The sequence below is a fragment of the Barbatula barbatula genome (genome assembly GCF_947034865.1).
Source record: "Barbatula barbatula genome assembly, chromosome: 20".
Lineage (NCBI taxonomy): Eukaryota > Metazoa > Chordata > Actinopteri > Cypriniformes > Nemacheilidae > Barbatula > Barbatula barbatula.
In genome coordinates this window covers 19,135,781-19,160,240 of record NC_136783.1, presented here as the reverse complement: position 1 = coordinate 19,160,240, position 24,460 = coordinate 19,135,781, and the positions used below count along the sequence as shown (strand labels likewise).

Genomic DNA, 24,460 nt, shown 5'->3' with positions numbered 1-24,460 from the left:
TCGTAACTTTCTTTGGTTAGAAATGGGGTGTAACAAAATATTCAAGTATGGCATATTGCAACACAAAAACATTAAGATGTATTGTAGAGATATTACGATATTTATCGTAGAGCTATGGCAATACATTTGACATTTTTTTTAGTGAGGGATCTATTCGGTTTTTATAAGTTTACATAAAAAGGGTTGAATTAAACCTTAAATGTTGTAAATTCATTAACAAACTTTAAAATGTTCATGTTTTGGGGGAAAATCAGACAGTTGAGTGTCAGTTTTGTGTTATTAATTTTATCGTAACCGTAAACCCAGTGTCGTGTACGGAATCGTGATCTGAGCGTATCGTTACACACATTTCGAAAAATGAAAAACTTCACTTTTTATTGACAGGAAGCTTGTTTTGTAACCTGCGGTGCAAAAGTAAAAAAGTAATGAATAAATGTAAAAAGGACCTTTATTAAATAAACAACCTTAATTAGGTTTTAAAAGAGACGTTAACTACATACAACTCAGATCACGGATATAATCGTCGGTGTGATGTCATGAGATCAAGAACCCTTTATTGGAGCAGAGAGCTTTTTTCCTCTGGGTTTCAAACCAAACGAGAACAAGTAAAAGTCATTAATGTCAATATAATTTGTCGTTGGATTGCTGTTTATGTGCTGTGCACAGAAAGCTGATGTAATGTGCCGAGTTTGGACGGGATTACAAAGTGCTTTGTTTGCATTAGCCTGTTAGTTAATCCTATCGATTGGAGTGATCCCAGGATTTGCAATTTCATGAATATACATGTGATGCTTTGCTGATGTATTTGTTTGGTGTTCATTGGAAGCGATTTGCGACACCATCACGGCTATTACGATTTGGCTGGACACAAGAGGCTTTAAGTGTGGTGGGTTTTAAATTTGATGTTTGTTCAAATGAAGACAAGATAAGGAGGAATTCCGACGCGTGAGTGTTTATCGTGGGAGGAGTTTAGGTGTTTGGGATGTATATGTGCTTACGGTGCTCTCTCGTGCTGCTGTCAGGTATTCGCTGACGAATAGCTCGCGTGCCATTGGCTGACAAAGACAGATGTGACGCGCCCTCGTCTCGGTCCCAGCTGACCATGCAGAAGGTCAAGCAACGTCCAATCACAGCGCAGGGACACTCTCATTGGAGGGGTGATCTCTCAAAGCTGCGAATGGTGATTTTGCACATACGTAGGTTTTGCTGCGTTATCGATGATGTCATGCCATGATGTCATGCACTGGTTCTCTGTCTCTCCCACTCAAAGCGTCGAATGAAGATGTGCAAGCTGCCTCGACATATGCTTGTGTCAGGTTTTAACAGCAGCCGTGTTACCCAACATCTACCGCTTTTAAACAAACAAATAAAAGCATTAACTGGTTAAAGCGAAGAGAGCTTACGTGGTGAGATGGCTTTTATTAAAAACTCTCTCTTGGCTTTTGTGAATAGAGGTATTCATGGTATTATGTTCGCCGTGAAATTTAATTAAAACTCCATGGGCGGCTTTCCAAGACAGATTAAGCGCATTTCTAGATTTAATAGTATTTGAGTGAAGAGTCACCCCTGACGGGGTAATGTAGTGTATTGATAAAAGTCATCTGGGGATGGAAAACGGCTCTGAATTGCTGAACTTCAGGTCATTTCTGTACTTTGGACAGTATTCGCATAGTTGAAATCCTGCGAGAGACAGTGAACGGAAGGACTCGGAGTGGCTGTGGCTGTATTATAACACTTTACAAAGACTTAACTTCACAAAAGTCACTTTTTTTGTTCAGGTGTATGAACGTGGCTTAGATAAGAATTTAGATTAAGTTTGCGATATCATTGTCTGATATTGTGACAGCCCCACATGTACTACACACGATTTCACTTTTACTTCTTTTAAACACTAACCAGCCCTGTTTTATTTGTTCTCTTCTTATTTTGGTGCCTTGCACGTTTACACATCATGTACGTTATAAAAGCACGTCGTGTTTGTCTAAATGAGGCTCGGATATCAATAAAGCCCCGAATCAGCTTGTTTTGTGTTGCCGGCGTTTGGTCTAGCGGCTTCTCTCTGTGTGTGGGCTGTGAGGCTTGTCTTCTGAGGGCTCCACCGCAGTTTTCTGCCAAAAACAGGATGTTGCAGATCGCGTGTAAACAAGAGACCAGAGCGAGAATGCAATTAAGAGGCTTTGCAACAGTTGGCATGGAAAACGCATTAGTGTGCGTTTGCATTTCAAAGGCATTTCCATTTGGAATAATATTAGCTGTGCGAAACGCTCCTGGGGCACCGGGCGTACGTCGCATAGATCTTACTGACTAGGGCCGACTTTGGTTGTGACAAAGAAGTGATGTGGCTTCCCTGCGGGATTCCACTGTCGTCTTTCTCATCCAGATAAAAGAGAGAATTAAAATGGATGGGTTGCCTTCTCACTACCAGGTATCAGGCGCTGGTATTTGCTCTGCCTTCGCATCTTTTTGTCTCCCAGCGAGCCATAAGCAAATATATATCTACCGTCTGAGATTTATTGATAATGTCCTACAGGAACCCGGCTGTCATGGCTAACCCTGTGCTCGCACAGGTAATGTAGAGTATCGACAGTGGGCGCGAGTCCTCTACGGTTTTATGACAGAGATCTCCCGGAGGAGATCCGCCCCCGAAGAGACAAGTTCTGCATGGTTTCCGCTGCGCAGACGTTCTCCAGGAGGCTGATGGCTCCTTGGCCCTCCGAGAGGCCCGGTTGTCTGAGACTCAGGGAGCACACGCGCTGGTAATGATGACGGGCAGCACACAGGAGATGATTTTTGTAGGGTTTATTGGAATGAGCAGACACGGTGAGATACAGTATATCTTATTTGCCTCCTCCTCTCCCGGCTTTCATTGAAACCTAATATCGTGCATCACTACATGAATATTTCATGTTTCACTCGGTGATAGCAAATGCTGTCGCTCGAACACAAGGACACACGCAGCCCGTGGTCATTCCCGTCTTACTTCAATTGGAGCAAATTTCATCAACGGTTAATGGCGCGGCTGAGTCTGAAGATCAGAAAGTACATTACGGCTCTGTCTATTGTCGCTGAGATTGGGAAAGACGATTTGTCTTCCAGGTCAGGTGAGGTATTTATGTTTCGGTTAGTGCTAGATGTGGAAAGGAAGGAAAATGAACGTTTTAATGTTTGCACGTTTATCACAATTAAAATTTCATCCGTGAGATTTTGGAAAGATGGGAAAATCTATTCTCAAGTCAAGGCACAAAAATAAAGTTTCTTAGTTCTGGATAGCATTTGAATTGACGAAAATCTGTCTAGTGCATGATGGGTCATCAATAGTTCTTTTAAGTTTTGATGGAAGAGAGGCTTATGTAAGGCATTGTATGTTTTTTTCCTTATGAGAAAGGCTTATCTGCTCAAGTTTGATGTTCGGCGTAATTCAAACTAGTAGTTTTATCTAAAAAATGTGAATTTTGTTGAAATTTTGGACAACAACCTGAAGGCTTAAATATTTATACAAAACTAAAACCTTGAATTTGATTTCACAGGAACTTAAATGTTATTTTGTAACATTATGTACATTTGTAGGAGTACACTCGATTTTTCAAACAAACGTTTTACTTTCAAAACTATTTACTTTTTTCTTGGCCAAGTCATCGTGCAGAAACAGGCTTCAAAGGTCACTGACTGTGACAGAGAGGATTATGGGTAAAGTGCTTGTCCAGCAGCACATGTCTCTAAAAGGTGAAGTGTGTAATCTTTTCACTGTTAAAATACTTTCAACTGTCGCAGTGTAATGTGCAGAGACGACTATAATAAATCAATTCTTGAATTGAAAGAGTGTAAACACTGTCTCTCTGGTACTTTTAAAACATTGCTTTATTACTTTGAGTGGTTTAACTTGTCAAACAATCATCATTTTTCAGCTCTGTTTGGTGCAGAAATTACACTCCACCTGTGAAGGTTTGAGTCATCGCCTAGCAGTGTGATATAGATTTATGAAGATCATTTGAATTTAACATGAGCGAGAGGAGCTTTTGTAACTCAGAGCTTCTTTTATATTTATGTAAACTGTCTTATAGTTGACTTTTGGTGTTTCCTTTCTCTACAAAACCTTTGTGGCTGTTGAGGACATCCACTAATTTTTCCTCTAGTTCTTTGGGGTGCTGAAAGAGCCCTCCTGGGTCATATCGCTTTGGTTTCACAGTATTTGAGTTGACAAAAACGGTGAATGTATAAATCAAAGCATTGCCTTTGTTTGTCTTCACAGATGTGGATCAGAAAGTGATGATCATGTTGCTTGAGTGATGCCGAGCTGGGAGTAATGTGCTTATAGTATCTGCATGTATGAGTTTCACATCTCTGAAGTTATATTCCAGTCATATGAGAGAGAGATAAGACCTGAAAAAAGACCGTATGTGTTTGGCAGACGGGTTAGGACACACCGCCTTTCTATTTCACACTGACTAGTGAAGACTGAAGCGCCTCAGGCAATGCCTATAAGCACAGTAAGACGGTCAGATGCCAACTCCTTCACTAATGCATCTCTTCTTATTCCCAAAACACACACGCCTTACCAATGCTGGCTTTCCATTCATACTGATGAGGATGAGATTATAGATTTTCCCTTGCAAGAATAATTTTACACCTGGCTGCAAAAAATGTTTGTTTCCTAGAACAGTCAAAGGAAATGCACAAGGTCCAAAAGTCTGAGGCCACTTATGAAAATACTTCTAATTTAATACAGTTCGTTCGAGGAAAATATAGTGTGCTTCAATGAAAGCAAAAAATCTGACTTTTGTTCAGAGGTTTGAGGAATTTACATGTTCAGTATCACAAACTTTTTAATTGGCGAGTAAAAAATACCAGAATTTCTTAATTGTTTGCATCACATTATTGGGTTATCATATAATTTTAAATCTACAATCCACTACTTTTTTGGTTCAGAATAAACTCAAATCATTGAGCAAATACATACAGTAAGTCTTTTTACATCTATGGTTCTTTTTCACAACTTGTATTAATAATGTTTCAAGGTGCCGTTCCTCGTGATGCCAACACAGCTGGAAATAAGAATTCAGCTACACGTATTCTAAGATAACCAACTGTCAAATAACAGCTTCCATGACTTTAACATCGGCTGTGAAAGCTGTTCTGTTCAATACACTTATATTGTGTGTGTGTGTTGTAAGTTGACGCCATTGTTACTGTTTATTGCTAAAAGCCAAAGCTTATGAATACACGTGCACTGGGAGGGGGGCCGACTGTGATACTCAGATATGTTATTCAACTCTTTACTCCTCTAACAGTAATGCAGATGAAGAATTATTAGTTATTTTGTCATGTGCCCTCAAATGTGATTATTAAAGCGCTTTCCCTCTCTTGCAGTCTATTAAAAGGTTTATTAGTCACAAAAATAAGTTGCATGTTCACTTGAGTCTTTGCTTTGACATTTTTCCGAACAGACTCATGAAGATGGCTCCTGTTGCTCTCGGCAAGACGTCTAGAAAGACAACAGACGGCATTTAAATCAATAACACCCCAAGCCTGGACCAAATTCAGAGTGACTACATGTTACAGCCAAGTGTTGATATATGAGATCTATTGACAGCATGACGACAGATGCACCGAGGTGGGCTTTGTTACGAGCCCACCCGCACAATGTGCTCGATATTAGCTCGGCCTGCATCTCTGAAAGCGTCTTTAATTAAGTATTGGAAAGAGTCCAGTCTCTTTATTTCAATGTCCTTTGTTGCCCTGCGCTCTGGAGTCATTCGTCTCTGGATGACCCTAGATTTCACACTACATTGCCTGTGCTTTGTTTCTCAGAGAGGGACTTCTGTTTTGCTGACTGAGAGGGAAATGCGATCTGTTAAATAAGTCATTCCCAAACGCTCGCCGAGTTCTCGCCACCAGCAAAAGCCTCGAAAGTGCTGAAGAGGCACGCGAGCCGGCCTGAAACTGAGAAAAGTAAATTCTGTCTCTTTCTTTCTTTCTCTGTGTGTGCCCGGTGAGATCTTAACCTGATTATGAAGAACAGAGCCTTTCAGAGGCTCCAGTCAATATTGTTTAGCTCTCATCAGATACGGTGAGGTTTCCATAATACTCTCATGGAGTCCGAGGGTCATTTGCTGACATCTCAGAACAGGTTGGGACTGTGAATCTCAACCTTTTTGACTTTAAGGCCAAAGGATTTATTTTATTGCTTGCTTTGTCTTATTTTAAATTATTTGAAGTCATCTTGAAGCCCTTTTGGTTAATAGACTGGATTAGGTCGTATAATGGAAGACAATCGTCATTTTTCAACACCAGGACCAACGGGCGAGTACCATATGACTGACACTTTCATTATGATGATGGATCTTTGTGATACATGAACTATATAGTTCTGTTTCCAAACCTAGTGAGATGTCTACCAAGACATCACATGAACAAGATCTAGTAGCCTTAAATTGCTGTTCCAGATGCCCAAAAGCATACCAGACAAATCCATCACAGTACAGTACAGATGCTTTAAATGAAGTTAGAATGTGATATATTTCTATCGGTACCGTAATGAACTGAGTGGACATTTCGATGATGTTGCATCTTGTTGTCCGGTGAATAAAATAACTATATTTATATATATCTGTTCCAAAACCTAGAGAGGTGTCTCACATCAGGACTGTTCCCGACTGAACCGTTTTTGTGTTCGTGTTTTTGGATAAGCAATATCTAATCCTTGCTAATCTGTACTATAATATTGGCCTATAATCGGTATTGGACAAAAAAAAACTGCCGATGTAAGTATTTGTGTGTCATAGTTGTGTTTACTCTTTTGATTGGGTAGCCTGTTAAATATCTTCTTTCACGTTTCTCACTACTTTTACTAGTAGTTTTTTGAGTGAGTACGTCAAAGTGTACTTTCGTAAACTAAAAAGACTATCAGTATACTCATAAGTTTACTTGTATTTATAGCTGCAGTACAAATAGTGGTCAACTAATTGCGTACTCAAAGTTAAAAGTACTTAAAAATACACTTCTGTAAACTCAAAAGTGAACCTATTTAGTACCAAGCAGTAGTTGAAATACAACACCCTCAAGTGTTCTGCACTACAGGTGTACTAGTACTAGTATACTTTGTACATAAAGTATACTTGAACTTTACTTGTGTATACTTTAAATGAACTTAAAGTTCTTTTTGCAAGGGTTATAAAGCTCTTTTTTAGTTAGGATGCTGTCTCAGTTGGCAGCTGTCTGTGTAGACAGTGAGGCGGATCACTAGGCTTTAGAAGAGAATGTATGTGATGTCAACAACAGCAGGTTTTCAAAAGACTTGCAACTCTTACCACTTTCTACATCAGTGTTCTGTTGTCTTTTGGCTCTGGATTCATGAAGTTGAGTTATTTGTTTATGAAGATTGTGAATCCGCTTTCAGTTTATTTATTTACACAGATACAGACAGAGAGCTCAAACCCAGATTAAACCAGTTTCCGACCATGTTGCAGTCCAGGTCACAAATATAGGTAGATTATGGGCAGTCTGGTCCGTACAGTGTGATCTCTCTCTACCTGAGCCGCTCTTGGCCTTGCTTTGAAAGCTTTTCTGTACACGTGTTTCAGGTTAGATTGATTTGGCTCTTCTCAGCGCTCCTGTGTTTTCGTCCGAGTGTTGTAGCAGTAGTCAGTAAGCGTGATGCATGATATGGAATTATATTACTCCTTGGCTGCGGTTCACTCTCAAATTCATCTTTTTACTCAAGTTATTTATTCGCCAATGTTCTTCTTTTCGTTCTTTTAGTAGGGCATTGCTAAGAATCACTCTTTGCCTGTTATGTATTAATAAAAATAAGAATAACTAATAAATAGTTGTATGTTGAGGATGTGAAATGAGAATGATGAAAGGGTTATATCAGAGAAGCAGAGCGCTCATGAAAGTGAATCCATTACTGGTTTTCTCCACACTTCTCTTTAATTTAAGTGAAGAAGAATGTGTTTTATCACTTAATGTATTTAATATTTTATTTTTGAGAGATTTGGCAGTTGCTGCACAAAACCAGTGATGCCGTCAAGATGAGCAGGAGACCGTGTGGTAGATCATACTACGATGTGTCCTTAATGTCAATAGCTTTAAGATCTGGCAACCTTACATTTTGCCTGTTCTAGATTCCCAAAAGTAGAGCAAAGTACTCGCTCGAAAGACAGAAAATATGTTTTCATTGAAGTTAGATGGAGATACTGTAGGTGCATCAAAACCATTTAGGAGCATGTTTACAACGATCAGTTGAATATGAATTATCAAACTGAAAAGGAATTTAACTCAAATATTTAATTTACTTTTATTCATTTAGTGAACACTTTTAACCAATGCATTCAATATTTTGGAACCATTTATTCAACATTTGTTTGCACATTATTGAAAAATACAGGGCAAGTTTTCAGACCTCCAGGAAGAAAATGTCTGCGTCTGGTGACCTTTACCGTTTTTCCTTCAGTGCCACATCAGCTCCGTGTTCCACAGCCTGATAGCCGAACCGGCTTGCCAAACAAAAGCAGCCGAGCGCTGGCGTTCCTGACAGGACAAACACACACCTTCATTAATGCCAGTCACACTTTTCTGATTATAAGAATGATGAATCTACGCTGGCATTAATCTACAATAGTGCGTTTTCATTTGAAAACAGATTTTTCTTCGTCCACACTAACGTTTTTAATCGTTTTCCAAGTGCTGCCCATTCACACTGAACGTCTTAAAACACTTTCATCCAGGTACTGCGCATGTGTTAAATGTAAAACACCTGTGTAATTTCTGTCTGGCGCTTACTTTGTAAATCTAAAGTTTGCACATGAATGCTATCAAACTGGAAAGCAGCCAAAACAATTGCGTTAAAAGACGGCGGCGTTTTTAAACCCCTCCGTTTTCCTCATCCACACTAAAACAGTGTTTTCAAATTTGTCCACGTTTTCAAAAAGTTTGAGACAAAAACGCTGCCTCAGTGTGGATAAAAGGCCAAACGGAGAGAGGAAAAGATGCGTTTTCAAACGAATTAGTGTGTACATAGTCTCAATGATTCCGATTTCTTTTAGTAACTTTTGTTGATTTGTGTTAGGAACACAATAATAACAAAAAATAAACTACTGCCAGTTCTTAAAATAAATGAAAGCTGCTTTGTTCTGCCTATTGTATTAACTCTATTTTATATGTTGATGGAAAGCAAAAAAGGCTGAAGATTACAATGAGTCACACATAAGGTCTTAAGTGTGATATGTATTTTAGTGATCAGTACATTTTCTCATTCCGCTACATAAAAGAGAAAAGTGGGTAACACCCGAGATATATAAAGTGCACAGTGATTATGTCCTTGCAGACAAAGCACATGAATTTCCAACCTAATCTCATGAGAATTCATACGTGTTTTACGAGGTGGATGACGAATATGTGAATTCGTACAATGTGAATCATACAAAAACATAAGATTATTAGAGAAAAGCAATACTGAAGCCCCTCCCCTTACCCCACCTCATGCACTGAAATGTACAAATAAGACCGTACGAATTCATACAAATAAGCCACCTCGTAAAATGGTAATGAAATCCTGTAAGATTGTGTTGGTATTTCACATGGGACTTTTTTTTGTATAGTATTCACCTGAAAAGGTTCCAAACCTAAATTTCATGATCGTTTGTGTTTGCTCATGTGTAGTTCATTCTTTAAGAGTGTGATATTGCGTATTTTACAGTGGTCCATATACGAGACCTGCTCGATTCTCACTCCTTCAGTTTTTGATGTTTGAGTGTTTGACATGTGGAAGTGTATCTCTATCTAATGTGAATCACACCTGTGGCAGATGGACGGCTCCTGCAGAATCGTGTGTGTGTGTACATTTCACTGAGGGGCCGATGGGGCCAGTAGTTTTTGATATGACTCAAGTGGGTTGAGACTGAACCAAGAGAAAGCCGCGGGGTTTCTGTACGTGAGCGGCTTTACTGAAACTCTAAGGTACGAGGATAGAAAGTTCACGTTGTCCATCAACTTTCCCCATTTATCACCGTCAGGGAAGTGGGAAACTGTTAGCGGGGTTAATTATCCGCAGTGTAAAGCTATTATTGTGTTCTTTAGACTATAAACCGGGACGCTGCATGCGTTTAAAGCCGTCGCTCACGTATTTGTGTTGCATAAACAAAACGTGCAAAATACTCAGCATGCAAACTCTGATCCGATAGCATGTGTGATTTCATAATGAGATGCAAGGAGATGCAAAAAATAGAAAGAATATACCCCTCGGGACCCATTGGCCCTGAGGGGTTCACGGTAGCGTGGCAGGGGGTCTGTTTGATCTCGAACTCATTTTTGTGAAAACTGAAGAATTGTGTGTTGAACACAAAACAATATTAATTTAAAGCTGAGGAAGTAAAAGTTCAGCATTCAAGTTCAGCTCCTTCCTTTTGTAAATCCGTACGATTCCGTATATCAGTTATGATGAATGTTAATGACTTCGGAAGCATCGTATAAAAGTATGTAAAAAATCAATTTTTGGTTCGTGCGTGTTTTCCCTGTCAAGGTTAAAAATGCAGTATTCATGTCGAGCAAATCTGTTTTGTTGCAGAGGTGATGAGTTTCAGGACTCTTATTTTACATTGGAAATGAAAATTCTTTTCACCCTCAAAACACATCGGGGTCAGCACAAACCATGTTTTTTGCAAGTATTTTGCTTTTCTCTGTGTATGATTGCACAACCCTTCACATCGGCAGCAAAATATACAAGATAACCTCATCTTTTTTCTTTTTTGAAGTTTGGCCTTTAATCTGATTTTGTTGTCACAGTATAACATTGCTGTCATTACTCGCTTGTGAAACATTTGGTGAGTCACATCATCTTCACCTTCTTGTCGTGTCACACCTGTGTCACTGCTTCACGAGCTTCTGTCTTGATTATAGTTGGTACTCAAAGTGCATCACGTGCAGGCTATCACTAATGATGTCGTGCACTAATCTCGGCACTTATGGTTGTGTTTATTTTGAAATATCTTTGTGACTGGAATCCATACTAGTTTGAGGCACACATTAGATCTAGTTTATTTCACTTCGATATAAGCTGTGCTGAGATACAGCTGTACCATACTGTGACCTGTAAAGCAAGTCTACACATTACAATAATAACAGAGTTTGCTTCCTGACATTGAATGATCGTAAATAATCTCGTGCATTTTTTGCATACACACTGGCTCCCTAGAGGACATAGCCAACTAATGGCTGGAAAACAAGACTTTTAATAGATTTCATACAAACACACTAACTGATAAAATCTGCTTTATGCTGGACTATCTGGGCGAAATCTGAGCAAAAGTCTTGTAATGTATTTTAGCCTCAAGCCATTTAAGTCATTTGAATGTCACTACATTGGAAAACAAAATATCAAATCAAGTGGCTTCTTCCTGAAAACAATTTTTTAGAAGTTAAAAGCGTTACTTTTAGTGAGTGTTGCCGACCTTTCCTCTCAAATTCAGGGACTAAGAAAAGTTGTTACGTGATGACTTTTCATGTTCGAAAAACTATCCGAAACCTGTACGTACGCTGGGGGAGTGTATCCAGCATAGAAATACTACGTAATACCGCAACTCGTTTTTTGACAAGTTGACCATGTTAAGCATGAGAAGACAGCACGATTAACATTGTGAAGAAGTCAGAATGCATGACACGCCATTGCAACACCCCTTTAAGACATTTTAAATAAACGTTTTCTTGTTAATAAACCCATAAACTGTGTTTTTAGTTTAATTTAAGTCATCAGTTTTCATTTTAAACTCAATTTAGATTTTTACAGTAAACATGACTTAATATCTCATAGGTCATTTTGTTCCACAAGTAAATGTATTGGATTAAAAGCGTTCCGACATTTGTACTGGGAAAAAAATCTCTTCTAATTTTCAAATCCGGTGTATTTTTCCACAAAGTCTCATGCAGTACAACTTTACACACTGTTCACACTGCTATGGTAACTGTGTCAGTCTCGCATGTACAGCTGTTTCAACATCGAGCTTTCGTGTGCATTTTGCCCGCATCAACCCGGAGGCGACGCTGATCTGGCATCGGCAGGCCTTGGAAACACATCTCCGATCACAGCCAGTGGAGGAAATTCAATATTTCATTGTGTCCCCAGTCGTGCACAAGCAGCAGCCTCAATCCCTGGCGAAGACGAGTGCCACTGCGTTTCTGGAGTAGATCCCGGGTGAGCCGAGTGGAGGACGCGTCTCTCCTCCTTCCTGTCTCCGTCGGATCATGTATTCCGGATGGGGCCCGCGCGTCGCGGAGGAAGCGTGAAACGTTCCATCATTCCTTCCCCACCGGGCCCTCGCTGGCACAGTCAGAGCTGCTCCTGGAAGCCTCTGCCGGGGATATGACCTTCACTCCCTCTCATAGTAACAAAAGGTGGGGCACGTGTTCGAATGGCGCGTTTTTCTCCCTGGCTGTACTCTCGCGTGGTAATGAAGAAGAGCCCTTCATTGTTCTCCATCCACATCCATGGCCGACGGCACGGACGGGGCGGAGATAATAAACGTTCAGGACACATCTTGTTTCGGAGTGCTGTTTAATTTTAGGCCCGTTAGTTTTGTGCCGGGCTTACTGTATTTGACTTGTTTTGCTTTTGTGGTTTTAATTAATCTATAGAGGCAGCTATTAATTGCTGTCGCTGTCCTTCGCGCGCGCTGGCTGTAACTTGAACAATCGGAGTGAATTATTTGCTGCTTCGCTGTGCACGTGGAGAGTTGAACTAGTGGAGGAGTTCAAAACAAATTAAAAACTTTTAGGCTCGTGCAATTACGGGGGAAATTGTTGGGATGAAGAAATGCATTTTGAGTTTTTCCATTTGTAAACATCCTTGTTTCAGTGAATACTGCAGGTCTAATTAGATGCATTAATAAATTATTCTTTTTCCTGCAGCTAGCTAAACCATCATGTATTGAAGCTGCACGCCGTCACCTTTCTCTCTGTCGGCGTCTTTGTTTAAATCGTTTATCTCCATCAAAATCAACATTATCTTTAAGTGAGTTGAAATGATATCAAACTGACATTTCCTGTGAAGAGTTACAGCTTTTGGTGCGTAACTAGTCCCAAACAGTTTGCATTGTAAATGATGAATATGTCTTGTCAAATTCTGTGACTTGTGTCTCTGTACCATTCGTATTATTGTGTTATAATACTACACTTATATTTGATCAATTACGGAGCAAAAATTCTTTTTTCGCAAGTGAGTTAAGAGTGGGCACTGTAGAACTCTTCGTAAAACACTGTAATGAGAAAATGACACTAGATAACCTGTAATAATACAGTCACATTTTTCATTAATGGATTTCCCTCTTCTCTGCCTTCGCATCTCTCTCTCTCTCTCTCTCTCTCTCTGTCTAGTCTTTTAAACCTCTCTCCCTCTACCTCTCGCACTCTTGTCTATCTGATAACATCCTCGCAAATGATAGTTTCAGGTTTATGGTGGAGGGCAGTCACATTGGCATCTGGACAGGGAGAAAACAATCGTCCGAAGTGCCAGGTTTCTGCCTACCTCTCTGACTTTTATTTTTTGTCTTTCTGTGTCTCTCGCTGTGTCTCCAGAAGAATAACGCCCCTCCTTATCACCACTTGAGTTTTACGATCCACCAAAACAAAACGATATAGAAGGACAGGAACAAAGCAGCCGGAAGAACCAGAGAGCGAAGATAGTTTAAAGGAACAAAAGATAGAGAAAAAGAATAGAACATGGAGACAAAGTAGGACAGAACAGTTGAATAAAAAGAAAATGAATAAACAATTTAATTTTTAGGAGAGAATAGCTATTTTATTGACTAAGTGTATTAGTAGTTTGTGAACTGTACAAATATTAAAAAATGCTGCCTTAAAATTTTAAGTACAATCAAATTGGCTTTGCAAGTCATTATAACTTAAATTAAAGATTGGTTCCATCTTCCATTTTTACTTCTTTACACTGTTAAACATGCTGGATTCTCATGCTAAACATGATCAACTTTTTAAAACACGAGTAATCTGTCTGTGCTCGATACATTCCCCCAGCACTCCAACTTGTTTCGGAAAGTCTCCTGGACTTATTCTCCTGGAAAAGCATGCATCATACTGATAGATGACACGGTCCATTGCTGAATGATGCCGGACATGAAACAAACGCGGAAAGTTAAACTAAGTCATATGTCTGTGTTTTGTTGGAAACCGGTGCGTACGTGCATAATGTAAACAACACGAATGGTTAATGCGATGATGTGTTGTGTGACCGTGCTGTAATTCCGTCGCACTGCCTGCCTCCAGTAGCTTGTCTTTTTCAGAAAAAATCGTACAGCTGTATCTCTCTTTTATAAATTTGACCAAACAAAATAATCTTCGAAGATACGAAGTATGCAATATTACTGCATAGGTACTCAAGATTAAAATGATTTTCTGATTTGCAGAAAGTGCGTGTGTTACCCCATCTTTAACATTGAAATGAAAAATAGTAAGTTAAAATGACCTAAAAGCTCATTCGATTGTTCTTAAAAATCTAAGGCAGCTTACAAATGTTATAGTGTATTATAGTGAATAGTATTGATGCTTTTGTTAAGTTTCACTGATATACACTTCACATATAACACAGAAGTCCAACGTCACAGTAAAAACTCAATTCTCCACTGATCACAAATGGGTCACCGCATGGTGTATCGCCAACTCCAGCAAATTACACTTTAACACACAGGCCAAGTGTGTGTAATGATGGTCAAAGCTACAAACAGTTAAGCGTTTGCATTTTAAACATCCAGTACATCCCTTCATCTCTCAGTTTGTTCATAACTCACTCATAAAAGCCTTGCGTCCTGGAATCTGTCACTATATATGAATATTAATAACAAAAAAAACATCGTCACCCAGCATGACTGATCACACTGTTTACATGTCTTACAACAGCTGGAACTGAAGAAGAGTGATGCAGGTTAATCTTAAACATCTGTGCTGGTTTGAGGTCTTCTGGGATATGAAACAACAGCAGCGGAAGTTTGTAGGATTCTTAAAGTGTCTGTGCTGAGGTGACAGGTTTGCCTGCAAGCTGTCTGTATAAAACAGCTGGAGATCTATGTGTGCTTATAATGCTGATACCATGAGGGGAGGTTTGTGGCTCTTTGTTGTTGCATGTCTTTGGGTTAATAGACAGACGGGATTGAGGAACGTATATACAATATACTGTGGCGGCTGCAAAAAGATGCTCATTTGGGAAATTAAGGCGAGCTTTAATGTATGAATGTCACTGAATTAGATTGCGAAATGTCAAAGTGGCATTTGGTTAAAAGAGAAAAGATCATCTTTCAAGATAATCGTTTCGTTTTATTTGTTTTAAATGCAAAAACAGGTCGAGTTTAGCATTTGTATACTTTTCGAAATAGGTCTGTAGTTACATTAGTGCACTGTGAATATATCTGCATAAACACCTGTATGAACTTGATTAGTTTGACATCCGCTGAAAATCACCTTGACACCAGTTGAGTGAAAGTAATCTGAGAAAATGGAAGTTCATTTCGAGAAAAGGTCAAGCATCATTTGTTTGCAGATGCCACTCCGTATGATGTCCTGTTATCTAACGCAACGACATTAATACTTTAAAGCGATAGTTCACCCAAAACATTTTTTTATCATTTATTCATCATCATTTCATGACAAACCTGTATGACTTTCTTTCTTCTGCAGAACACACAAAAAACGTTTGCACACATTGACTTCCATTGTATAAACACAAAACCATTTCTCGAAATATCTTCTTTTCGTACAACAGAAAAAGAGTCATATAAAGGTTTTAAACAACATTTGGGTGAATCAATGGTGACGGAATTCCAATTTTTTTGTTGAAGTGTCAGCATCTTCCACTTGGTTTATTTATCCTATTCATTTAGTCCCCGCAAAACTTCCCGAAGGAGCAGATTTGTGACAGATGGATCTTCATTAATGATCCTCTCACCCTTTGGCAAAATTTCCAAACAGACTTCTTTAAACTATGCCATAGAGCATTTCTCCAGTCCTTCGCCAGCCTGAAAGAACATCAATCTCTGGCCACTACCATGTCCTCTCCACCTCCGCTGGAGTCTTTCACCTTGAGCCGAAGTCTGGCCGACCCTGCCGTACACATCCACTCATCAAACGGGGCTCTGGAGTGACATCTACACACAGTGGCTTTAGTGTACGCGAGACATTGGCAAATGACAGCTAAAGAGAGCATTTATCTTTCCTCTGCAATACGCTACAGAGACTCCCGAGTATGGCGGCGGGCTGGGCCGGTGCGCGCATTTGGACCGTACGAGGGCCGGACGTGAACGCTGTGATTAATGGCTCAATTTCCTCTCCCACTTTTTAAAGTGGATTGTCAATTTGCTCTCCGTGATTTGGTGACGTCTCATCTAGCGAGTGGGTGGGGAGACAATGTAAAAGAGTGCGGATGAAGAGTTTGATTATGATTATAGAGACGGCAGCGGGACTGTGGGAGGGACTTCATTTTGATTTCTGACTTCTTTTTGTGATGATGACCTTGAGCAGGGAGAAGAAAGAAAACGAATTTGCCGTTAAAAATACAGGGTTGTTTATGATTGGCTCAAATATGAACAACGATTGGGTTTCCGTATTTTACCCAACACTAGGTTGAAACAGGCTCCACCAGTTTTTTTAACTGGTGGAGCAGGCTGCCTTAAGGAACCCTGGGGTTACACAGATTGAAAGTGATGGTGTGTATAGAGCGGAGGTATGGACCTGACCGTACTGCTTTATAATGTCTTGTACTTGATAACGTCTGAGTGTTGGTTTAAGCACTTTCAGCGCAGTTCAGCGGGGTACATTCTGACTAATATTCATTTCTGAAACTGCAAGCCACGGGTGTAGCGCAGGATTTAAGGGCACCTGTGGGGACCATGGCAGTAACCGAGTGTGATGGAGGTCTTCTCTAATGAATTAGGACATGTATTCAAAAAAGATCTGTCGTCCGATATTTTTCTCAGCCTGCAGAGAACCGCGAAGGAGAATATTTTCCACAGAATGACGACTTTCTCTGGCTTTTCTTCACTGTGCCTCCGGGAGCCGTTCGGCTTTAAAGCGCGTTCAGGCTTGGTCAACTGAGATTTGATTTTAGGAGGACCGCCTAAATTAGTAATCTTTTAGAAATCATTCTTAATCCTGCAATTGTTTTTAAAACAATTGCGCAAGTACATAAAATTCTAGTTTTTAATATCATATTTTATAGTTTGATCTCTTGGGTATGTCATTCGACTTCAACCCCATGTAAAGATAAGTTTGCAAAGTAACCAGAAATGCTATGTTTCAAACAAAGATAGAAAGAGACTGATACAGAAACTATTCAAAATTTTGAAATAATATCTTGTTTTTTCCTAACCCTGGTTGTGTTATTTTATGTGTTTATTCGCTTTTTTCCTTGCATCATGGGTACACTCTAAAATATGTTGGGTTATTTCAACTCATCGTTGGGTCAAAAATCGAGTTGGGTTATGAATTAACCTATGCTGTGTTGTTTCAACCCCAATGCCGGTTTGTTTTAACCCATTGTTGAGTCAAATATAAATGTCCTCTCGGTGAATTTAACCCAACAGTTGGGTTTGTCCATCTTTTACCAAACATTTTAATTCATGTGTAATGTTAACTATTTAGTTTTGGAAAAACGGTTTGTTGCAGGATTGTTGCTATTGATGAATTGATGAGTTATTGTTGGAGTCACACACTCTAACAAATTGCTGGGTTATTTTCCACCCAGCGTTGGGTCAAACAGGAACAACCCAACCGCTTATATATGACCCAACAATGAGTTTAAAGAACCCAGCACTCAACCCAGTTGAATTTACAACCGAATGACTGGGTTTAACTAATTTTGTCCAAACGCTGGGTTTAAAATGACCCTGCAATTTTTGAAAGTATATCAATGCGACATCAATACATATATCAATGCGATAACAATACAAGTTGTTAATTTTTCATGTAATTGCTATTTTGACTAATTTTGACAGCGCTAACTGCGGTCAATCTGTTAAACAACAAAACCTCGACTGGGCCGTGGCTCTTCGATCGCTTAAACAAGGTGCTTCATCAAAAAGTCACTTACGCTTTGAATTAATAGCTGGAGTAATTGAATTTGATAGTCGTTCCGCCTTTCTCACAAGCTTGACAGCGACGCAAAACCCGCGCGTCTGTTTTGCAGCATGAACGGTCCCTTAAATAAACCTGTCAGGGAGTCATATTGTTCACGACTTCTCTTTCATATAAGGAACAACAGAGGGAGACGGATGGCAGGCTCGGCCTTTTGAAACAGGTAGCAGGATTTTCTCATGTCTTCCTTTGGTGTCGAATTATTAGAAGTGTTTCAAAGATCATTTCAACAGGAGGCCGATTTGCATTTCATAAAGTTTAGCCACAAGCGTTCAAGACGCGAGTCTGAGAGAGCGGGAGAAAGAGAGAGAGGTATCGACTGGATGGAACCAAGGCGACACTTCAGTTTGTCTGGAACTCTCTCTCGCACTCCTCTCTTGACTCCCGTTTACCTCTGCTATAGTTTAAACAGCACTTTGAGGAGTTTCTCATTCGGTGGCAAACTTGGAGGCTCTCATTGGCAGTCAGAGCGAGGCGCCGGCGCCGCCCTTCAGGTTAACTGTGGGTGAGGGAAGGAGCCGCCTGGAGCAGGTTTGCTAGAAACCGAACGCTCGGCCCCCAGGGTGCATGGGAAGTCGGAGGGGTGGAACAGAGGGAACGGGAAGGGATGTTCTCTGGCGGAACACTGAAGCCCCGAGGCCTTCATCTTCATTTCAGTGTAAAATTACTTTGTCATACAATCTCTGTGGTGACTAGAGCTCAGACAGAACAGAGGAATTATAAGGCAGCCAGAGAAATAGGAAGCACAGGGTAAGTCAAGCTGGCGCAAATTAGAAAAAGATCTGTAAAGACCATTGAGAATCGACCCCTGACTAAACAGAATTTGACAAAAGCCTGGTTCCCCGAATGATGTGTATCTGTCTAAACGCTTGTTTGGTAAATTAGAGCGGGTCATTGTTTTTTTGTTAGTTTTATAAAGGGTGGTGCCAGGACACTCCAGGGTCTCCTCTTAACAAACAATCATACGGTGATAATGAAAACCTGCTTGTAAAGAGGATAACAAAGAAGTTTGTGTTGCTGCCACCGGGGAAACGATTTATAAAAATATCACAGCAAATTGTGAAGGTGGCCCACATCTCCAGACCTTTCCAGCTGTATTTGCTGACTTACGAGAGATAAAAAAACGATGGTGTGTGTTTATATAGAGCCTTTTGTTTTTGGCACTTTAATGCACGACTCATCTCTGTTGTGCCTTCGGTAATGAGGGCAGCAGGGTTAAATTGGCACCGCACTCATTGGCATCTCTAAATCGAAACCAACAGAGAACATTGCCAGTTGTGTTCCCATGCACTTCCCTGGGCCTTCTGCCGCTTCTCGCAGCCGAGCCAAGAGAGCATATGGCTGCGTGTAGATACACGGCGAATCTTTCGCGAGACTGACAGCCCAACGTTCCGCCTCCGCTCTTTTGCAAAGATCCGCCTGATGTGTCCGTCCTGTACACATGCTGCGCTCCTTTCCCAAATCTTTCTGCTGCTTTTCAGTCCCGACGATTGAGCTGTAAACAGATATGTGACGTGGAACGTCTAGGTAGAAGCATCCACGCAGATTCTTCTTGCGCTGTGCTCGAATGAGATTACTGGTGCATAAAATGAGATATGATTTTGCAATTCGTGCTCGTGCATCTTTTCTCAAGCGCTATGGCACAGCGATGCGATCGGCTGCTTGTCATAGGAAAAGATGAAGTCGATACCGTGTGGTGATTGGCTGCCGGGCTCGGATGCCATTCCCCCTCAGGGCTGTGTAATATGGCTTGAGACTGCTGCTCGGCGGGCAGTCTGAAGAGTTTAGGAACACCTCAGAGCGATGGATGAACGATGGTCATCGTCGGGTCATCTAGAAACATCCACAGCGCTTGTGTCTGGGTTTGAAGATGGACGGGTTGCTCAGAGCTCTTCACCCTTCTCAGTTAGAGGTTGACCAAATCGGTCATGACTAAGTTAGGTGGCATAAAAAATTCACTTTGTATGTGCGTGTTTTGCAGTTTAGAACTAAGCACGTAAGGTTTTATACCTTTTATAAGATCTCAGTGTGGGGGTAACTTGAACATGACCTCTTTAAATATATATTTTACTTTTCGTTTGGTTGTTTGTTCTGTATGTTTTCAGTACGATAAAAATGTCTCTCTTTCCTCCGTTGCAGGAGATCGCGGCCTACTTGATAACATTTGAGAAACATGAAGAGTGGCTGACCACGTCCCCCAAAACCAGGTGAGACATGAAGTGCATGGATGTGAAAACCCCAGAGCGCTGCTGCCAGCTCGTGCACTTTGGCTTGTATGTGCAGACAGATAATGGAATATTAATGACTATTTCGAATGCAAGATGTGGCCAGGTCTATTAGCTTAATGCTGTCTTTGCTCACCAATGCCATTAACGTGGGTGGTAATGTGGTGAGATTGTAGAATATCGCCCTTCGGTGATAAGGGCTTTGCACGAATTTACAGTTTTACTTGATTTACGCAGGAGCTATAATGAAAAAGCTTTTTAGTTTTAATGCCGGTTTCTCTATCTATCCTGAGAGATAACAACTATTAAGATAACACGCCGCGGTTTTATGTGAAGCACTGTTGTGGCCGAATTCTGGTGTCTTCGTCACCTTTATCTGTTCTAAACTTTGAGGTTGCAAGCGTGTTGTGTGTAAATATTTAGTGAAGTTCTACAGAGGGGCATGCAATTAAATTGAATCGTAACGTAAGGAACTTATGAGTAAAGCCGAATGCTGCTATGCCAACGGTATCAAAGAAAGCAATTTTGCACGCTTATCTGCGGCAGTCCGGAAAGATAAGGTTGAATTTATTCATAAACAGAAAACTGTGGAAAGGGCAGGGGTTGGTACAGGAGGCAAATCAAGGCAATGAAAAAATATGGGCAGACAAATCACCCTGAGGTTTTGAGCGTAAGAGCTGTTTACATGAGCCATTGAACAGAGGTTACCTGGCCTGCATCTGGACCTGTCACTCACACACATAAACACACACACACAAACACACATTTGTAAGTACAGCAAGTGTGGGAGGCAAATAAGAGCTTTGCTGTGAACACAGCAGGGTTTTCATTTGTTAGATTCTCAAAGATGAATTTGGCCTCTGATAGGAGCGTTTATTATATTTGCAGTCTGCTTTCTATTAGCACACGCTGCTACTGCCGTCACAACACACTCAACGCGCACACACACACATACTCTACACACACACACATAACTGACTCAACTCGAACACGAACGCACAACTGCACACGTTCACACACGGACAGACTACTGAAACAACTACACAAAAACATACACACATTAAATGATGCGTGTGCACAGTTTAAAACAAGCACAGACACATGTTCACAAACTGTCCCAACTACGAAAAACAAACACACAACTGCACACATCCATTCAAACACATAGACATAGCACTAGAGACCACATACACACTTCTGACCCAACTGTACATGTAAACACTACGGCACACATACATTACATGCACACATACACACTTCTGACCCAACTGTACACGTAAACACGACGGCACACATACAAAACATACACAGATACACACTTCTGACCCAACTGTACACGTATACACTATGGCACACATACATTACATGCACACATACACACTTCTGACCCAACTGTACACGTATACACTACGGCACACATACATTACATGCACAGATACACACTTCTGACCCAACTGTACATGTAAACACTACGGCACACATACATTACATGCACACATACACACTTCTGACCCAACTGTACACGTATACACTACGGCACACATACATTACATGCACACATACACACTTCTGACCCAACTGTACACGTAAACACTACGGCACACATACATTACATGCACACATACACACTTCTGACCCAACTGTACACGTAAACACTACGGCACACATACAAACATACACAGATACACACTTCTGACCCAACTGTACATGTAAACACTACGGCACACATACAAAACATACACAGATACACACTTCTGACCCAACTGTACACGTAAACACTACGGCACACATACAAAACATACACAGATACACACTTCTGACCCAACTGTACACGTAAACACTACGGCACACATACATTACATGCACACATACACACTTCTGACCCAACTGTACATGTAAACACTACGGCACACATACAAAACATACACAGATACACACTTCTGACCCAACTGTACACGTAAACACTACGGCACACATACATTACATGCACACATACACACTTCTGACCCAACTGTACACGTAAACACTACGGCACACATACAAAACATACACAGATACACACTTCTGACCCAACTGTACACGTAAACACTACGGCACACATACAAAACATACACAGATACACACTTCTGACCCAACTGTACACGTAAACACTACGGCACACATACAAAACATACACAGATACACACTTCTGACCCAACTGTACACGTAAACACTACGGCACACATACAAAACATACACAGATACACACTTCTGACCCAACTGTACATGTAAACACTACGGCACACATACAAAACATACACAGATACACACTTCTGACCCAACTGTACATGTAAACACTACGGCACACATACAAAACATACACAGATACACACTTCTGACCCAACTGTACATGTAAACACTACGGCACACATACAAAACATACACAGATACACACTTCTGACCCAACTGTACACGTAAACACTACGGCACACATACAAAACATACACAGATACACACTTCTGACCCAACTATACACGTATACACTACGGCACACATACAAAACATACACAGATACACACTTCTGACCCAACTATACACGTATACACTACGGCACACATACAAAACATACACAGATACACACTTCTGACCCAACTGTACACGTAAACACTACGGCACACATACAAAACATACACAGATACACACTTCTGACCCAACTATACACGTATACACTACGGCACACATACAAAACATACACAGATACACACTTCTGACCCAACTATACACGTATACACTACGGCACACATACAAAACATACACAGATACACACTTCTGACCCAACTGTACATGTAAACACTACGGCACACATACAAAACATACACAGATACACACTTCTGACCCAACTGTACACGTAAACACTACGGCACACATACAAAACATACACAGATACACACTTCTGACCCAACTGTACATGTAAACACTACGGCACACATACAAAACATACACAGATACACACTTCTGACCCAACTATACACGTATACACTACGGCACACATACAAAACATACACAGATACACACTTCTGACCCAACTATACACGTATACACTACGGCACACATACAAAACATACACAGATACACACTTCTGACCCAACTGTACATGTAAACACTACGGCACACATACAAAACATACACAGATACACACTTCTGACCCAACTATACACGTATACACTACGGCACACATACAAAAAATAAACAGATACACACTTCTGACCCAACTATACACGTATACACTACGGCACACATACAAAACATACACAGATACACACTTCTGACCCAACTATACACGTATACACTACGGCACACATACAAAACATACACAGATACACACTTCTGACCCAACTATACACGTATACACTACGGCACACATACAAAACATACACAGATACACACTTCTGACCCAACTGTACACGTAAACACTACGGCACACATACAAAACATACACAGATACACACTTCTGACCCAACTGTACATGTAAACACTACGGCACACATACAAAACATACACAGATACACACTTCTGACCCAACTGTACATGTAAACACTACGGCACACATACAAAACATACACAGATACACACTTCTGACCCAACTGTACACGTAAACACTACGGCACACATACATAACATAAACAGATACACACTCCTGACCCGGCGGCTTAAGCAAATACACATTATACACAAACATATACAAAATACACATTCATACACAGTACTTCAAACACACACATACACAGTACTGCACACACACACACACACACACATATAGACACTGGACCAAATAACACATACACGTACAAATTACACTTACATTCATACACAGTCCTGCATAAACACTCAAGACCCAACTACACAAACACATACACACTACTAGGTACACAGAGTTTGCACACAGACACGCACTAGTAAAGTTGTAAACACACACAGCCCCTCACCGCCTCCGGCCTGCCTTTACATAATGGCTCTGATTTTAGTCTGCAATTTGCCATGGCTGTTTAGTGCAGCGAGTGGCTTTCTGCTTCTAATGAAGCTTGTGTGTCTCCAGGCTGTCTTCAGGGGTCTCACACACACACACACAC

At 40.6% G+C, this 24,460-nt stretch overlaps 1 protein-coding gene across 1 annotated transcript in view; it reads left to right on the top strand.

Annotated features, from left to right (window-relative positions):
• Positions 1 to 24,460, top strand: part of camta1b (calmodulin binding transcription activator 1b) — a gene marked incomplete at its 3' end in the record, with an annotated part of 228,930 nt that overhangs the window by 96,670 nt on the left and 107,800 nt on the right. Inside the window, exon 4 of the mRNA XM_079482727.1 lies at positions 20,266 to 20,333. Within this exon, the coding sequence (XP_079338853.1) occupies positions 20,266 to 20,333 (68 nt within the window). The remainder of the gene's footprint in view (positions 1 to 20,265; positions 20,334 to 24,460) is intronic.